The sequence below is a fragment of the Nomia melanderi genome, chromosome 1 (genome assembly GCF_051020985.1).
Source record: "Nomia melanderi isolate GNS246 chromosome 1, iyNomMela1, whole genome shotgun sequence".
Lineage (NCBI taxonomy): Eukaryota > Metazoa > Arthropoda > Insecta > Hymenoptera > Halictidae > Nomia > Nomia melanderi.
The window spans coordinates 595,690-612,274 of NC_134999.1; the positions used below are offsets into that span (position 1 = coordinate 595,690).

The window sequence follows — 16,585 nt, forward strand, 5'->3', positions numbered from 1 at the left end:
GTTTTAAAGATTACAATTTTATTAGACGTGATAGACTAAATTCAAAACAAGCAGGAGGTACGGGAATATTAATCCGTAAAAACATCAAATTCAAACACATCCAATTAAATGGTATCAAAAACAGCACCTGCTTTGAAACAACGGCAATAGAAATTAGATTTCAAAATAACAGTAAACTTTATTTGATAGCGGGTTACGCAACTAGTAGCTGCAAAAAAGAATTCATGATGGAATTTAAAGCACTCTTTGAATCACTGGAACTGCACAAGCCAGGCAACTATTACTTGATGGCCGGAGACCTAAATGCTAAACATCATGCATGGGGTAACACCATTAACAACGCCCGAGGAGTTTCACTAAACAAGTGGTTCCTCGAAAACCAAATTACTTATAGGACTTCTCTGTACAGCACAACAGTGCCTTCATTTCCAAAAAGCGGAGCGTTTATTGACCTCTGCTTGGCAGACAACAAAATCCAATTCATCGATATACCTGCACCTAACCTCCTACACTCTTTTGAATATGATAGCGATCATAGAGCCACTAGTATGAAAATATCGATCCCATCCAACGAACACTTTATACTTGACGAAACAACTCCAAACATAAAATACAATTTCCATAAAGCCGACTGGACAAAGTATCAAACATTCCTAACTGAAACAGGGAACACTAACATACCCAATGACAGAAACCTCTCAACGGACGAAATAGACAAATACATTGACATGCTAAACACAAATATACTGAACGCAATCGACTTTGCGGTCCCACTAATTGACCACAATTTCAACTCCACGGACAAATACATAACTCCAGAAATTAAGCATCTCAGAAAACAGAAAAGTCGCCTCATAACCCGTCTCAACAGACTTACAAACCTACGTAACTATATCACAGCTTACGATCATACAATAGAAACACTAAAGAAAAACCTAAAGACCATCAGACACGAGATCAAGAAAGCTTTTCAAGAATCCGTCAGTAACCACTGGAGGAACCGCATCAATAAAATCTCCATACACAAACACAATGAACTCTTTCCTGCCATTAATAGTATATTCCGCCCTAAAGATAGTAACAACATTGAAACACTCAGAATACATACTTCTAACTCCATTCTTATCGAAAAAGCAGATCTCAATGTCAACCAGCTAACGAAAGATAATAGCTCAAATTCTACTATCATAAACAACACCCAAGACAAATTAAACATTCTTGGCGCACACTTTGAATCCGTACACACTCAGAACCTCCACATGGGTAAACGCCAACTGACAAATATAATACAACAGAAAGTAAACGCACTGCAGACAGACATACTACAAGACAGACAAAACAACGTAACAGTATGTAAATTCTCACCCAATAACACGGCAGACCACCCAGACGAATCCTCCATTCCCCCCAATTATTTCACTAGCTCCATCAAACTAGTAAATACATTTAAAAACTTAAATAATAAAAAATCATCCAGTTTTGATGGAATCCCAAATATAGCTTTGAAATATCTCCCTAGACAATATGTTTACAATTATAGCATAATTTTCAACAACTGTCTAAATTCCTATTATTTCCCCACAACCTGGAAGACTGCCAAACTAATAACTATTAAAAAGAAAGGCAAGGATGGTAGTGATCCCAATAGCTATCGTCCAATAAGTCTCCTCCCAAACATTAGCAAGGTCTTCGAAACAACGATAAATGATGCCATTGTTAGCTTTAGCAATTCCAGAGAAATAATCCCAGAATTTCAATTTGGTTTTCGCCACAGGCACTCCACAATACATGCGATTACAAAGTTCACCTCAGACATTTGCTGGGCACGAAATGCAGGAGACTGCATTGTTGCAGTCCTCATAGACTTAGAAAAAGCTTTTGATACTGTTTGGTTGGATGGACTCTTCTTTAAACTATTAAAGAAAGAATTTCCTATTCATTTAATTAAAATCATTTGGAACATGTTGCATGATAAAAAATTCTTTGTAGTAAATGGGCAAGTCAGTTCCAGCAGATCTTTTAGAATCGACAATGGCCTACAACAAGGCACAGTTAACTCTCCTGTCTTGTTCAACATATTTATAAGCGACCTTTTACAAATGTATAGCCTAAATAGCGACAATAACAGAATGGCAATAGCTTTTGCAGATGACTTATTAATCTACGCTAGAGATAATAAAGTATCAAAAATCCAGTCAACCCTACAAGAAACTTTCAATAAAGTTCAGGACTACCTCCATACATGGAAATTAAAACTAAACATTAATAAATGTGAAACAATCTTGTTCAGACCATATATATCAATCATATCAGATGCCAATTACGATACACGTAAACATGCTGGCAAATTTCATATCCACGACAGGTTAAATCCAAATTCTAAAATTCCACATAAAAACATTGTTCGCTACTTAGGCATACATATAGACTTTAAACTTAATTATAATTTGCATGTTAGTTTACAAATAGAAAAAGCACAAAAAGCATTCCTATCTCATAAACGACTTTTCTATTCAAAAGACCTTGATAAGCGCGTCAAAATTCTTTGTTACAAGCTTCTTATACGACCGATCCTGACCTACGGCTGCCCCATCTGGTTCAACATCAGCGCTGGAACCATGGAACAACTGCGAGTCTTCGAGAGGAAATGCCTGAGAGCCTGCCTCAGCAGATACCGGACACCGGAGTCAAACTACACCAAACTCATCAAAAACTACAAATTATATGAAGAAGCAAACCTGATTAGAATCGACCTATTCATTTTAAAACTAATTAGAAACCATTGGGCCAACGTTCACAAAATCACAACCAATGGCCTCATTCGCTGCTCCACACTACCTAATATCTTATATTTCAAGAAAGCCATGAAAACAGGATACACCCCACCAGAGTCCTTCATTTACCTTGACAGTGAAGGCTATATCCAAAACTCAGATAACGTACCAATCATCTACCATGCACACAGAAGAACTTTCGACAAACACATCACATACAATAAGAACATTAGATTCGACGACCCTGACATGCGTTATAATTACAAACTATCCAATATAGATAAAAAAGACAAACATAGGCATAATATTAATAGATACTGGTGGCTATAACTTATGAAAAGTGAAAATTCCTCGGTAGTATAGTGGTCAGTATCCCATTCGTTCGCCAACCCTTGTGGAAGACGGACGTGCCCTCAGCTACCGCTCCGGTATACCTGAGTGCGATCTATTGCGCGTACGCATTACTCAAAGTCTACACAGTGCAGTCAGAAAGTGAAAGTGCCAGGAGTTATTTTATTTAAATCAACTACAAAATTCATCAAATATCTATAATAAAATAGTTGAAAGTGAAATACTTAAAAGACAATAGACAGTGAAAACAATACACAAGGGGCTGAACCCCCATGTCACGAGCGCTCGAGAAACGAAAAAGTCAATGTGAAAGATATAGCAAAAATAATCAAACAAAAAGATTTATTATCAAGTAAAAATTCAGCGCTTCTAGCGCAAGTCAATAAATTACACATCAACGCTAATGTGAAAAGGCTGAATCCAGCTCCAATCCTAAACCAAAGAAAAAAATACATAGAAGCATCTAATCCAACGATAAAGATGGCCAAGACAAAGACAACACCGACCCAGAAAACAGCAGTAGAAGGAAAACCATCATATGATGAATTAATCAAAATGATAGCAAACCTAAATAAAACAATAGAAAACCTGACGAAGCAACTGGAAGAAGAACGAAACCGAAAAATAGCTGCGGAACAAGAAAAAGGACAAAGTAGGGGAGGAAACATACCTGCACCGAGTACTTTAAGTACATCGAACCCCCCAACTGAACCAGAAGGGCCGAGTGGAATTTTCCAAGCCGAAGAAAATAGCGGCGTGGGACATTGGAGTACCGTTGCGACAGGAAAAAGGAAAAGCGGCCTACCTGCAGGACCGTCCGCACCCCCCGTCAAAAAGAGTAGCTTCGCCACCAAGACCGAAGCAAAACCACCTCCAGAACAGGACGCATCAAGTGGACCAATAACAAAGAAAGCAAAACCAGCTTTCGGAAACGAGGTAACTGTTTCCGAACCTTCAAAAACCCAAAAACCTCCTCCCATAATAATATACGATACACCGAGTAAAACGGTAATACAATTAATTAGTAAAATAACAAAAGATTTTTATATTAAAAAAGTGAATAGTACGAAATACCTCTTGCACATGGATAATATCGACACATTTAAAACAGCATGCAACACATTAAAAGCAAATAACACAGCTTTCTTCACATATACACCGAAAAGCGAAAAGTCAATTACGATTTTATTAAAAAACCTAGAGGGGGACTACGACCCTGAAACGGTCTTAAATGAATTAAAAAGTAAGAACATTGAAAACGTAACATTTAACAACGTTAAAAAATTTACTACGCAACGTTCGCTAAAAGAGGGTAAAAACTTACCAATATACATTGTACAAATATCCCAAAATAGTTTAGTAAATAACTTAAAAAGCATAAAAACCGTGCTCCATTCTCTGGTAACTTGGGAAAAATTAATAAAAAAAGATAGGATCCAATGTAAGAGGTGTCAACGTATAGGACACGTTGCACTAAACTGCAACCTAAATTACAGGTGCGTTAAGTGCAACACACCGCACAACCCAGGAGAATGCCCGCGATCAAACGTAGACGCACGTTCAGAATCAGATGATGCTAAACCCTATTGTGTCAATTGCAAGCAATTCGGTCACCCTGCTTCGTACCGCGGATGTCCAAAATTAAAAGAAATAAAACAAAAAATACAGGAACGTACATTACAATTAAAACTAGAGAACGAAAAAAAGGCTAAATCATATCAGAATATAGTCAAACCAACCATCTCATATAGTTCAATAGTAACAAATAAAAAAACCAATATTGCAGTACCACAACAAACAAATAACACTCAACCCAAAGTAAATGTAACGCAAACATCACAGCCATCTCTTCTAGAGGAAATTCAAAAAATTATAACGGCCACCATCAGTTCCCAACTAGCCACGCTAACGGAGAACATTACAGCTAACGCGAATAAAATAAATATAATAGCAGAAGCGCTCGAAATTGACATATAAACAATGACGCTCAATCCGCGAGAAAACATAGTTAAACAATTGATATTGCAACATATCAATATAATTCAAATTAACGTAAATTCGATTATAACGAATGAAAGAAGAGTCACCCTCCTGGATTGTTTAAACAAATACAAACCGGATGTAGCTTTGCTTTGTGAAACAAAGCTAAATCCGGTACATAAAATAAGCTTTAAAGATTATAACTTTATCAGACGCGATAGACTAAATTCCAAACAAGCGGGAGGTACCGGGATATTAATTCGCAAAGATATCAAATTCAAAAATATCCAACTAAATATTATCAAAAACAGTACTTGTTTTGAATCAACGGCAATAGAAATTAAATTTCAGAATAACAATAAACTTTATTTGATAGCGGGTTATGCAACCAGTAGCTGTAAAAAAGAATTTATGATGGAATTTAAAACCCTCTTTGAATCTCTGGAATTACACAAGCCAGGCAATTATTATTTGTTGGCCGGAGACCTAAATGCTAAACACTCTACATGGGGTAACACTATCAATAATGCTCGGGGAGTTTCACTAAACAAGTGGCTCCTCGAAAATCAAATCACCTTCAGGATCTCCTTATATAGTACGACAATCCCTTCATATCCAAAAAGTGGGGCATTCATCGACCTCTGCTTGGCGGATAACAGAATCCAATTCCACAACACACCTTCTCCTAATCTCCTACAATCATTCGAATATGATAGTGACCATAGGGCCACTATCATGAAAATATCCATCCCATCCACAGAACATTTTACGTTTGAGGAAACAACTCAAAACATAAAGTACAACTTTCACAAAGCTGACTGGTCAAAATACAAAACATTCCTGACTGAAAACGATGACACTGACATACCCAATGACAGAAATCTCACAATAAATGAGATAGACAAATTCATACAAGTTCTAAACATAAACATTCTGAAAGCAATTGATTTTGCAGTCCCACAGATAGACAACAATTTAAACTCTACAGACAAATATATAACTACAAAAATAAAACACCTTAGAAAACAGAAAAGTCACTTAATAACACAACTCAACAGATATACTAATCTCCGACATTACACCACCTCTCACAATCCCATAATAACAACCCTAAAGAAAAACCTAAAAACAATTCGATACGAGATCAAGAAAGCTTTTCAAGAATCCATCAGTAACCACTGGAGAAACCGTATTAACAAAATTTCTATCCACAAACACAATGAACTGTTTCCCTCCATAAATAGCATATTCCGTCCCAAAGACAGCAACGACATTGAGACACTCCGAATCCCTATTTCTAATTCCATTCTCATCGAAAAAGCAGATCTCAATCTTGACCAACTTACTAGAGACAACAAATCAAACTCAAACTCTATATTAATTTCCGACACCCAAAATAAGTTAAACATCCTAGGTGCACACTTTGAATCCGTACACACACAGAACCTCCACATGGGTAAACCCCAACTAACAAATATAATACAAAAGAAAGTAAATGCACTACAATCAGACATACTACAAGACAGACAAAACAACATAACAGTATGTAGTTTCACACCCACCAACACTGCAGACCATCCAGACGAATCCTCTATTCCCCCCAATTACTTCACCACCTTCCCCAAACTAGTGGAAACATTTAAAAACCTCAACAGTAAAAAGTCATCCAGCTTTGACAATATACCAAACATAGCATTGAAACATCTTCCCAGACGATACATCTTCCATTACAGTATACTTTTTAACAACTGTTTAAACTCCTCATACTTTCCCACAACCTGGAAGACTGCCAAATTAATAACCATCAAAAAGAAAGGCAAGGATGGTAGTGATCCCAATAGCTATCGTCCAATAAGTCTCCTCCCAAACATTAGCAAGGTCTTCGAAACAACAATAAATGATGCCATTGTTAGCTTTAGCAATTCCAGAGAAATAATCCCAGAATTTCAATTTGGTTTTCGACATAGACACTCCACAATACATGCAATTACAAAATTTACCTCAGACATTTGCTGGGCACGAAATGCAGCAGACTGCATCGGAGCAGTACTCATAGATTTAGAAAAAGCTTTTGATACTGTTTGGCTGGATGGACTCTTCTTTAAACTATTAAAGAAAGAATTTCCTATCCATTTAGTTAAAACCGTTTGGAACATGTTACATGATAAAAAATTCTTTGTAGTAAATGGACAATTCTGTTCCAGTAGAGCTTTTAAAATCGACAATGGCCTACAACAGGGCACAGTGAATTCTCCCGTCTTGTTTAACATATTTATAAGCGACCTCTTACAAATGTATAGCCTAAATATCGACAATGATAAAATGGCAATAGCTTTTGCAGATGATTTAGTAATTTACACTAGAGACAACAAAGTATCCAAAATTCAAAAAACCCTTCAGGAAACTTTCAATAAAGTACAAGATTTCCTCCATACATGGAAATTAAAGTTAAACCTCAATAAATGTGAAACAATACTGTTTAGACCATATATTTCAACAATATCAGATGCCAATTTTGATACACGTAGACACTCTAATAAATTCCACATTCATGACAGGTTAGATCCAAATTGTAGAATACCCCACAAAAACATTGTTCGCTACTTAGGCATACATATAGACTTTAAACTTAACTATAATTTGCATGTTAGTTTACAAATAGAAAAAGCACAGAAAGCATTCTTATCCAATAAACGACTTTTCTATTCGAAAGATCTTGATAAGCGCGTCAAAATTCTTTGTTACAAGCTTCTTATACGACCGATCCTGACCTACGGCTGTCCCATCTGGTACAACATCAGCGCTGGAACCATGGAACAACTACGAGTCTTCGAGAGGAAATGCCTGAGAGCCTGCCTCAGCAGATACCGGACACCAGAGTCCAACTTTACTAAGCTCGTCAAGAACCACAGACTATACGAAGAAGCCAACATCATCAGAATAGACCTATTTATTTTAAAGCTAATCAGAAATCATTGGGCTAACGTTCATAATGTTACAACCAATAGTCTCATTCACTGCTCCACTTTTCCAAACCCTCTATACTTCAGAAAAACCATGGTAACAGGATATACCCCACCAGAGTCCTTCATCTATCTCGATAGTGAAGGATACATACAAAATTCAGAAAATGTGCCAATAATTTACCATGTACACAGAAGAACTTTTGACAAACATATCACATATGACAAGAATATCAGATTCAATGACCCAGACATGCGTTACAACTATAACTTATCTAATGTAGATAAAAGAGACAAACACAGACAGAACATCAGATATTGGTGGTTGTGACCTTATGAAACGTTTGCCATTCATATCAACCACAGAAACAATTGTAAACATTAAATAATCCACATATATTTTCCATCACTCGAAAACTCCTCGGTAGTATAGTGGTCAGTATCCCCGCCTGTCACGCGGGAGACCGGGGTTCGATTCCCCGCCGGGGAGATAAATTAACTTTTGCCCGTTTTAGAAGCATATAACCTAATTTTGCATTCACCGGACCTCGTGGTTTGTTCTAATCTACAGCGATAATAGTCTCCAAAACATTCATTCTTTCTTTCCTTCTACCACTATCTTAAACCGACTGTATAGTTCACCTGTGCCACTTCTATACACATTAATCTGTTAGAATATAAGCAACCAACTTGTAAATACCACCTGTAGCATTAAGTGCAGTTCCCATGTATATAGCGACCAGATTGTGCGTGCTCAATGTTTGAGCCTTAGATATTTGTAAATAACCCCATATTTTTCTGTTATCCTTTTTTTGTATGTTTAGGTTTATTGTACTATTTTGTAAATATTATTTATCGGCACAATAAACATACTGTTACAAAAAAAAAAAAGTGGTCAGTATCCCCGCCTGTCACGCGGGAGACCGGGGTTCGATTCCCCGCCGGGGAGTAATTATTTTTAATTTTGCTTTTGTACTATTTTGGCGTTCTCTCCAACCTCGTATATTGTTCCACATACCGCACAGTGATAATTGTTCTCAAAACAATTCATTTCTCACCCCTTCCCCCCACCCAAAAACCCCAACCAGATTGTATAGTCCTACCTGTGCCGTTGCTATACATATTTAATTATTTTTAGCGTATAAGTACCCAACTTTGTAAATATCACCTGTAGCATTAAGTGCAGTTCCCATGTATATAGCGACCAGATTGTGCGTGCTCAATGTTTGAGCCTTAGATCTCTGTAAATAATCCCGTATTTTTCTGTTATCCTTTTTTTGTATGTTTAGGTTTATTGTACTATTTTGTAAATATTATTTATCGGCACAATAAACATACTGTTACAAAAAAAAAAAAAAAAAGTGGTCAGTATCCCCGCCTGTCACGCGGGAGACCGGGGTTCGATTCCCCGCCGGGGAGATAAATTAATTTTTGCCCGTTTTAGAAGCATATAACCTAATTTTGCATTCACCGGACCTCGTGGTTTGTTCTAATCTACAGCGATAATAGTCTCCGAAATATTCATTCTTTCTTTCCTTCTACCACTATCTTAAACCGACTGTATAGTTCACCTGTGCCACTTCTATACACATTAATCTGTTAGAATATAAGCAACCAACTTGTAAATACCACCTGTAGCATTAAGTGCAGTTCCCATGTATACAGCGACCAGATTATGCGTGCTCAATGTTTGAGCCTTAGATCTCTGTAAATAATCCTACATCTTTTTGTTATCCTTTTTTTGTATATTTAGGTTTATTGTACTATTTTGTAAATATTATTTATCGGCACAATAAACATACTGTTACAAAAAAAAAGTGGTCAGTATCCCCGCCTGTCACGCGGGAGACCGGGGTTCGATTCCCCGCCGGGGAGTAATTATTTTTAATTTTGCTTTTGTACTATTTTGGCGTTCTCTCCAACCTCGTATATTGTTCCACATACCGCACAGTGATAATTGTTCTCAAAACAATTCATTTCTCACCCCTTCCCAAAAACCCCAACCAGATTGTATAGTCCTGCCTGTGCCGTTGCTATACATATTTAATTATTTTTAGCGTATAAGTACCCAACTTTGTAAATATCACCTGTAGCATTAAATGCAGTTCCCATGTATATAGCGACCAGATTGTGCGTGCTCAATGTTTGAGCCTTAGATCTTTGTAAATAACCCCATATTTTTCTGTTATCCTTTTTTTGTATGTTTAGGTTTATTGTACTATTTTGTAAATATTATTTATCGGCGCAATAAACATACTGTTACAAAAAAAAGTGGTCAGTATCCCCGCCTGTCACGCGAGAGACCGGAGTTCGATTCCCGCTCGTTTGTATAGTTTTTATGCCTTTTCTACACATAGTGTAAGTATAGTGTATTAGTAGAATTTACTCTATAGAAACATTTTGAGTCATTTTTGTTATCCGTTTTTGTATATTTGGTTTATTGTGCGACTGTAAATATTATTTATATCGGCGCAATAAATATACTTGTTAGAGAAAAAAGAAGTGGTCAGCATTCCCGTCTGCGACACGGGAGGCCGGTAAATGGTGTCGAGACGAGCACACATTCTACCGATATTCACTCACATAAATCAATTCAAATAGTGCGAAAATACATAGTTCAGCATAAGTTTGAAGAATTAGACAATTCACTGCGGAACGACGCGAACACATTTTAAGGTTAGGATGACGTACCTTACACGTGTGAAAATTGTAAAACCGTGCACAAAAGCGTACCGAAGCCAAACCGAAGCTGCTGATGTGCCTCTCCCTCATCCGGCCAAATGCACAATGACCTCCAGGGATGACGAGAGCGCAACAACAAATATTTCCGACAGCAGATACGAAAATTCTTCTTTAACCTCGTAGGTACAACGTGCCACCATAGTGGCTTTCGCGGATACGATCTTTTTGAACGGTACGTCACTATAGCGACACAATTCTTTCTCTGTCATCGATAATTGTGCATATTAGAATCTAATTTAACATAATTACACAGTGGAAAATTGTATCAGTCTCAAATCGCAGTGATATTACATTTATTATATGTAAACCGTGTCAAACCTTGCCATACAGAGACATAGCTTCGCGACTAATCCCGTCGTAGTTAAAAGGTTAAGCACAGAAAACACCCCACAAACTCTCACACATACGTCAACCCAAAGATACGCACACCGTAATATCATTAAGTACAATACCTTCGAAAAATTATACAGAGCGGCATTAAAAGAATATAACAAATACCCATCCAATGTGATTCTAAACCTAACCAATAAAAGAAAGCCTGTATCAACATCCCTCACCAATGGCGAAAATAATCCCCCATCCTCGAATTCGAACGAATGGACACACCCCAAGAAAACTTGCAAGAAACGCCCTGTCACTGACATTTCAACAAAGAAAAATGACATCACACATGCAAATACATACGCTGTATTATAAAACATAAACACGGAGACTGAAGAAGCCTCCAACACGCCTCATCTCGATATGATAGAAGAGAGAACGTAGATTGAGTGGAAACACGTGTGCTGCGTATTGCGGCTAGGCAATCATGGATCGGACATCGGATATAAAGAATTCACCTCTGATATATGTTAATGACATAGAGATCATCAACCTAAAACACATCATTAAAGAAACCAACCTCTCTAAACAGTAATTCTCAATAAAACAATTTGGAAAAATTGAACACACTTATGGTCGATGCGGCATTGCATCAACGCCACAGTGAAAATTGGGTACCTCTATCGTTTTTTTCAACAAAATTATTTCCGACAGAACAAAGATTTTTAGCTTTTGTCTGCGAACTTTTAGCGATATATAAATCTATTAAATACTTTAAGCATTTATTAGAAGGAAGACATTTTACCATACACGCCGACAATAGGCCGCTAATTTTCACACTATATAGCCAGTCCGACAAATACACACCAAAAGAAATTAGATACCTGAGACTTGTTACTGAATTTACCACAGACATTCAGCATATAGATGGTCGTAATAATGTTGTTCCTGATACATTACCTCGAATTGATACTGTGCAATAAAAAATAAATTTTAATGCACTAGCTACCACTCAGGCAATAGATGACAGATTATTGTCTTTTTTTTAGGGAGATACGGGACTAATCTTAAAACAAATATCAATACCGGGCTTAAATAAAAAGTTATACTATGATGTATCCACGGAATTTGTTAGGCCATTGTTTACTCTCTTTTCTCATGGAGCAGCGTTTAATGCATTACATGGACTTTCACACGCCGGAATCAATGCAATAACCAAGCTCGTGTCCCAATGATACGTTTGGTCAACCATCAAAACCGACTCACAGTGACCAATTTGGTCATTTTAGGCGGCCGAAAGTCAATTTCAAAAATTTCGCCTAAGCTGTAAAATTTTTGCTCCCCAAGATAGTTGAATGTGTGAACAAGTAGGTACCATTTTTTTTCATTTGTGCATTCATAAACTCGCGTGCTTTGTTAAAAGTTGAGAGTTTTCGTTGCGCACGATTTGCTCTTCTAATTCTTTAAAATATTTTTGTGTGTCACAAAGAAATTGTGCATACTTTTTCCCAAAATGAAAGTTTCTCAAGTAAATACTTATTGTACTTTTGATAGTAGGCGATTCATTTATTTCTTCATTTATTATGTATCTTTGTGTTATTATTTACATTTAAGCGTATTTTATAATCAATAATATTTCTTACAGCTGTAACACTTCATGAATAATTTTATGATGATATCCTGTGAGATCCAACCTTCTTTCAAGCAATATCAGATTCGACAAAAGTTTGTATTTATTATGCACAAAAAATTGTTTGCTCATATTTTCTCTTTCTATTTTTAGAGTATTCTTCCTAAAGCGTGACACGAAGCGTTCGAACGCCCGGGTGCGGTATAGTTAATATGTATTAACCTATTATATATTATATAATTTATTGTAACCATATATTATTACCTATTGCAAGGTAAGAAGTTAGTTAAATATGCAGTTAATTAAAGATTATAATTAATAATATGTGTGCCTTTAATTTTGGGCGACTAAAACGGCCAAATCGGCCACTGTGCACCCTTATAGACATCCTCCACAAAAGGAACAAAACTCTACCTCAGGACAAACGAACACCAAAAATCTCCACAACCCCACAACTCAAAGAATTTCCTTCCCTAAGACAGCACCAACTATTCAACCCCCAAACCATTACAGCTCTACCCCCAAAACCTACCCTACAATACATAAACGTACGCCCAACACAACGGCAGACCGACAACTTAAACGTCAGGCTAAACGAGCTAAAAAAAGCAGATCTAAAACTTTTCTTAAGAATATTGGACCTCATTCAAATCCACTACTTGAATTGCACAAATAACATGGACAGAATCAAAGCTACAATTCTAATAATCAAGCAGTTCGATAACTAACTCACCCATCTTTTCTCTAAACATCCTTCTTTGGAATGCTACCAGCTTGCAACCCAAAATTCCTGAATTCCAACTAGGATCCCTATATTCTCTCTATTAAATGAATTGATCAACACTGACCTAGACACAATTTCCAACTCAAACACCTCCAAATACTTCTTGGTAGGACAAAATATGAGACCTAGAATAACAGATCTAACAACTCATCTGGCACCATTCATAAAATACAGTGGATAGAAACAACTATAACAGCCTATACAGCCTCACCTACACCTACTAGCAACCCAAAGAACACTCCTCAAATACAGACATATTTCTGTTAAACATACCATACGATTGCACATGCACTACCATAGACAATCTCACATCGAATCATCTCTACATACTCCTCACATATAATACAATCTCTACACCTGTCACCAGATACCCATATGAAATCACAAAATGAAAAAAATACTCACACCTATGCAACAAATATTCCATAAAATAAAAACCACAAATACCTTAGAAATAAGGAAGAAAGAATTCAATGATCCAACTCTAAGAAACCTCACCAAACACAGAAACAGATCCAACAGACAATAATACTTACTTCAAATTACTCGGAATTCTACAATACCTGGAAAATCAAAATAAATCCCACCAAAACAGAATCAATAATCTTTTCCAGACAATTAGTATTTTAGTACTAGTTTACACAGAGACAAGTAATTATTAGTAGATCAAATTTAGTTTACCCTGCCCTTAAAAGACTATACCCACTTATCTGCCAAGGAGACAAACTATCCACACGCCTCAAAATCATTCTATACCTGGTGTGTATCCAGACCATCATAATATATGGTCATCAAATCTGGGCAGCAGCCTCAGCATCCCATATAAACAAAGCCCAAATCATACACAATAAATTCCTAAGAATAATACAAAATAAACCATAGGACACAACAGTTAAAATCTCATCCATAAAAGAATACATAATCTCTTCAATTCCTAACGCATATAATTACACCCATCCAATTCCATTAATCAACCAAACAAGAAATTGCAACACAGAAGATCTCCCCTTCAATATTAAGGTAAAACTGTCAAAACACTCCAAACATAAACATATAAACCTACCCGCGCATAAGGAAACTTACACATAAACATAGATATTTTTGAACTCCTCCTATATATACTATATTGTTATTTCTGAACATATAATCACTTAAGCCCACTAAACCAATTATAATCTAACAGACTTTGTGCAGATATAAGAACATTGTCCATAAATAAGTATATACTGTATATCAATTACCCAAGGGAAGCCAAAAAAGAAGCACAAAAGTCAGTCAGTTTCCCGCGATATGTATGTACTTTTGTCTATACCAGTCACCACTTCAATTACCACTTCATTATAAATAAATTTTATGTGTGATGAATTAATGTCTACTTATTCACAGTACCCTTAACCACCCCAATGATTACATTGTTCAACATGATTTTTGCCTCAAAATATTTAACGGAATATCTTAATAGTATTTCTTATGTTAAATTCAAATATGCAATCTTTTTTTCACCATCAGTTTTTGAAAAAATCAATTTTAAAGAAAAATTCAAATTTTCAACTTCTTACAAAATATTATTTCATGAACCTTCCAGAACATAATGATGTATGTTTTTGTAACATACTAAACATATAAACATGTTTAAAGAATGCTCAAAGGCAAAACAGCATCTGAAACGTATCAGTTTTTGTGGATATTTTTCGATTAATTTTAAAAACCAGACATATTACTTGCAGAAATTGTTGGAAAAAGTTACGATACAAATTTCTTTTTTGGTTGGGATGTGGTAATAGTTAAAAGAAGCCTAAGAAACCAGTAGTAATTTTCAATACCAACGATTGTTTCTTTTCAATGCAACGCAATGTAGCCGGAACTGCACGAATCGTTGTTTTAATTCTTTAGGATTTTGGACAGTATTTTATAAATTTTGTTTATTTCTGTCCACATGTATTCAATGGGATTCCTGTCTGATAACTGTGGTAATATATTTCCAAATAATGTGGCGCATTATAAAGTATCCATTCTCTAACGGTTTAGATTTTATTCTTCGAGTCGTTACCTTGTTGAAACATGAAGTTATTTTTTACACTTAGTTTTTCAATAGTTGGTACTGAAGCGTGATATAGATGCACACATGAATAGTGCTTTAACATATTTAGGTACTTACATAAGTACACCTGACGATTTACGGTATCTTCATGATGTGATAATTACTAACCTCAACCGTCGACATTTAACCTCACATCAAGAAAGACGCTTCTCCGTTGTTATTAAATTCTGTTTTCGGTATTTTACATTTGGTATTTGCCAAACTCTTTTATTAGTTATGTGAAGTATAAACCGATCGGCGTAACGCCGATTCCGATTTTGTATGGTTCTGTGAACGTCCGACAAAGTGTGCGACCTTTGTGTGTGTGTAATGCGCGGGTCAGTGGCAGTTCGATGGTTTGGCCGCTTGATTTCTTCGTCCCGCGGTTCGGCTAGCATTAGGCTACTGGCTGTAACGTGAGAAGCGAATAGTACTACGGTATCCGAATATTATAACGGTCCACTGTATACTGCTTAACAGCTCTCAATACTCCTGTCATCAAGATTTGTCAGCAGTTTTGATCTTCCTAGTCGTGACTTATTTAAAATTATTTTGTCTTTCTTAAATATTTTCCATATAAGTGTATTATATCGTACTACGAGACACTTTCATTGTTTTTACTATTTCTTTTCTTTTACTAGTTCTTTTTTTCTAAGTCTTTGAAGTGAACTGCTGGTAGTTGACGAAACACAGTTGACCACATCACATTTATTTGAGTTTGTTTCATGCGTTTCCATTCGCAACAGTCCACTTTTCAGCCAAACGTTCGTAGACTAACATTTCTGTATTTACATTTTTCGATACGTTACGATACTTCATTTAATTTTTCAAAATGTACAACAATTATGAATTTCAAAGAATGTCTCATTATTTTGTGTTAACAAGTTAAGCTGTGGTAACGCTGTAAGAAGTGCGTATGTACCTAAATCGATTTACAAAAATGAAACGATGACTACTATG

The 16,585-nt window shown here is 36.2% G+C and overlaps 2 protein-coding genes, 1 long non-coding RNA gene and 1 other non-coding gene across 4 annotated transcripts in view; 2 read left to right on the top strand and 2 right to left on the bottom strand.

Moving 5' to 3' along the window:
• Positions 1–10,856, bottom strand: part of LOC143175179 (uncharacterized) — a 72,354-nt gene extending 61,498 nt beyond the window's left edge. Inside the window, exon 1 of the long non-coding RNA XR_012999895.1 lies at positions 10,802–10,856. This is a non-coding gene — a long non-coding RNA (uncharacterized LOC143175179). The remainder of the gene's footprint in view (positions 1–10,801) is intronic.
• LOC143175210 (uncharacterized) overlaps positions 1–16,079 on the bottom strand; it is a 144,035-nt gene extending 127,956 nt beyond the window's left edge. The window contains 1 exon segment of the mRNA XM_076373186.1: positions 15,755–16,079. The gene's annotated coding sequence lies outside the window, so the exon portion shown is untranslated.
• LOC143174587 (uncharacterized) lies at positions 2,672–8,801 on the top strand. The gene is made up of 2 exons (XM_076368239.1): positions 2,672–4,061; positions 7,854–8,801. Exons 1-2 carry the CDS (start codon positions 3,606–3,608, stop codon positions 8,397–8,399), a joined length of 1,002 nt encoding a protein of 333 aa, XP_076224354.1. The 5' UTR covers positions 2,672–3,605; the 3' UTR covers positions 8,400–8,801.
• On the top strand, positions 8,487–8,558 carry TRNAD-GUC (transfer RNA aspartic acid (anticodon GUC)). Its single transcript has one exon. It is a non-coding gene; the product is annotated as a tRNA-Asp (tRNA).
• Positions 16,080–16,585: the final 506 nt, after the last annotated feature.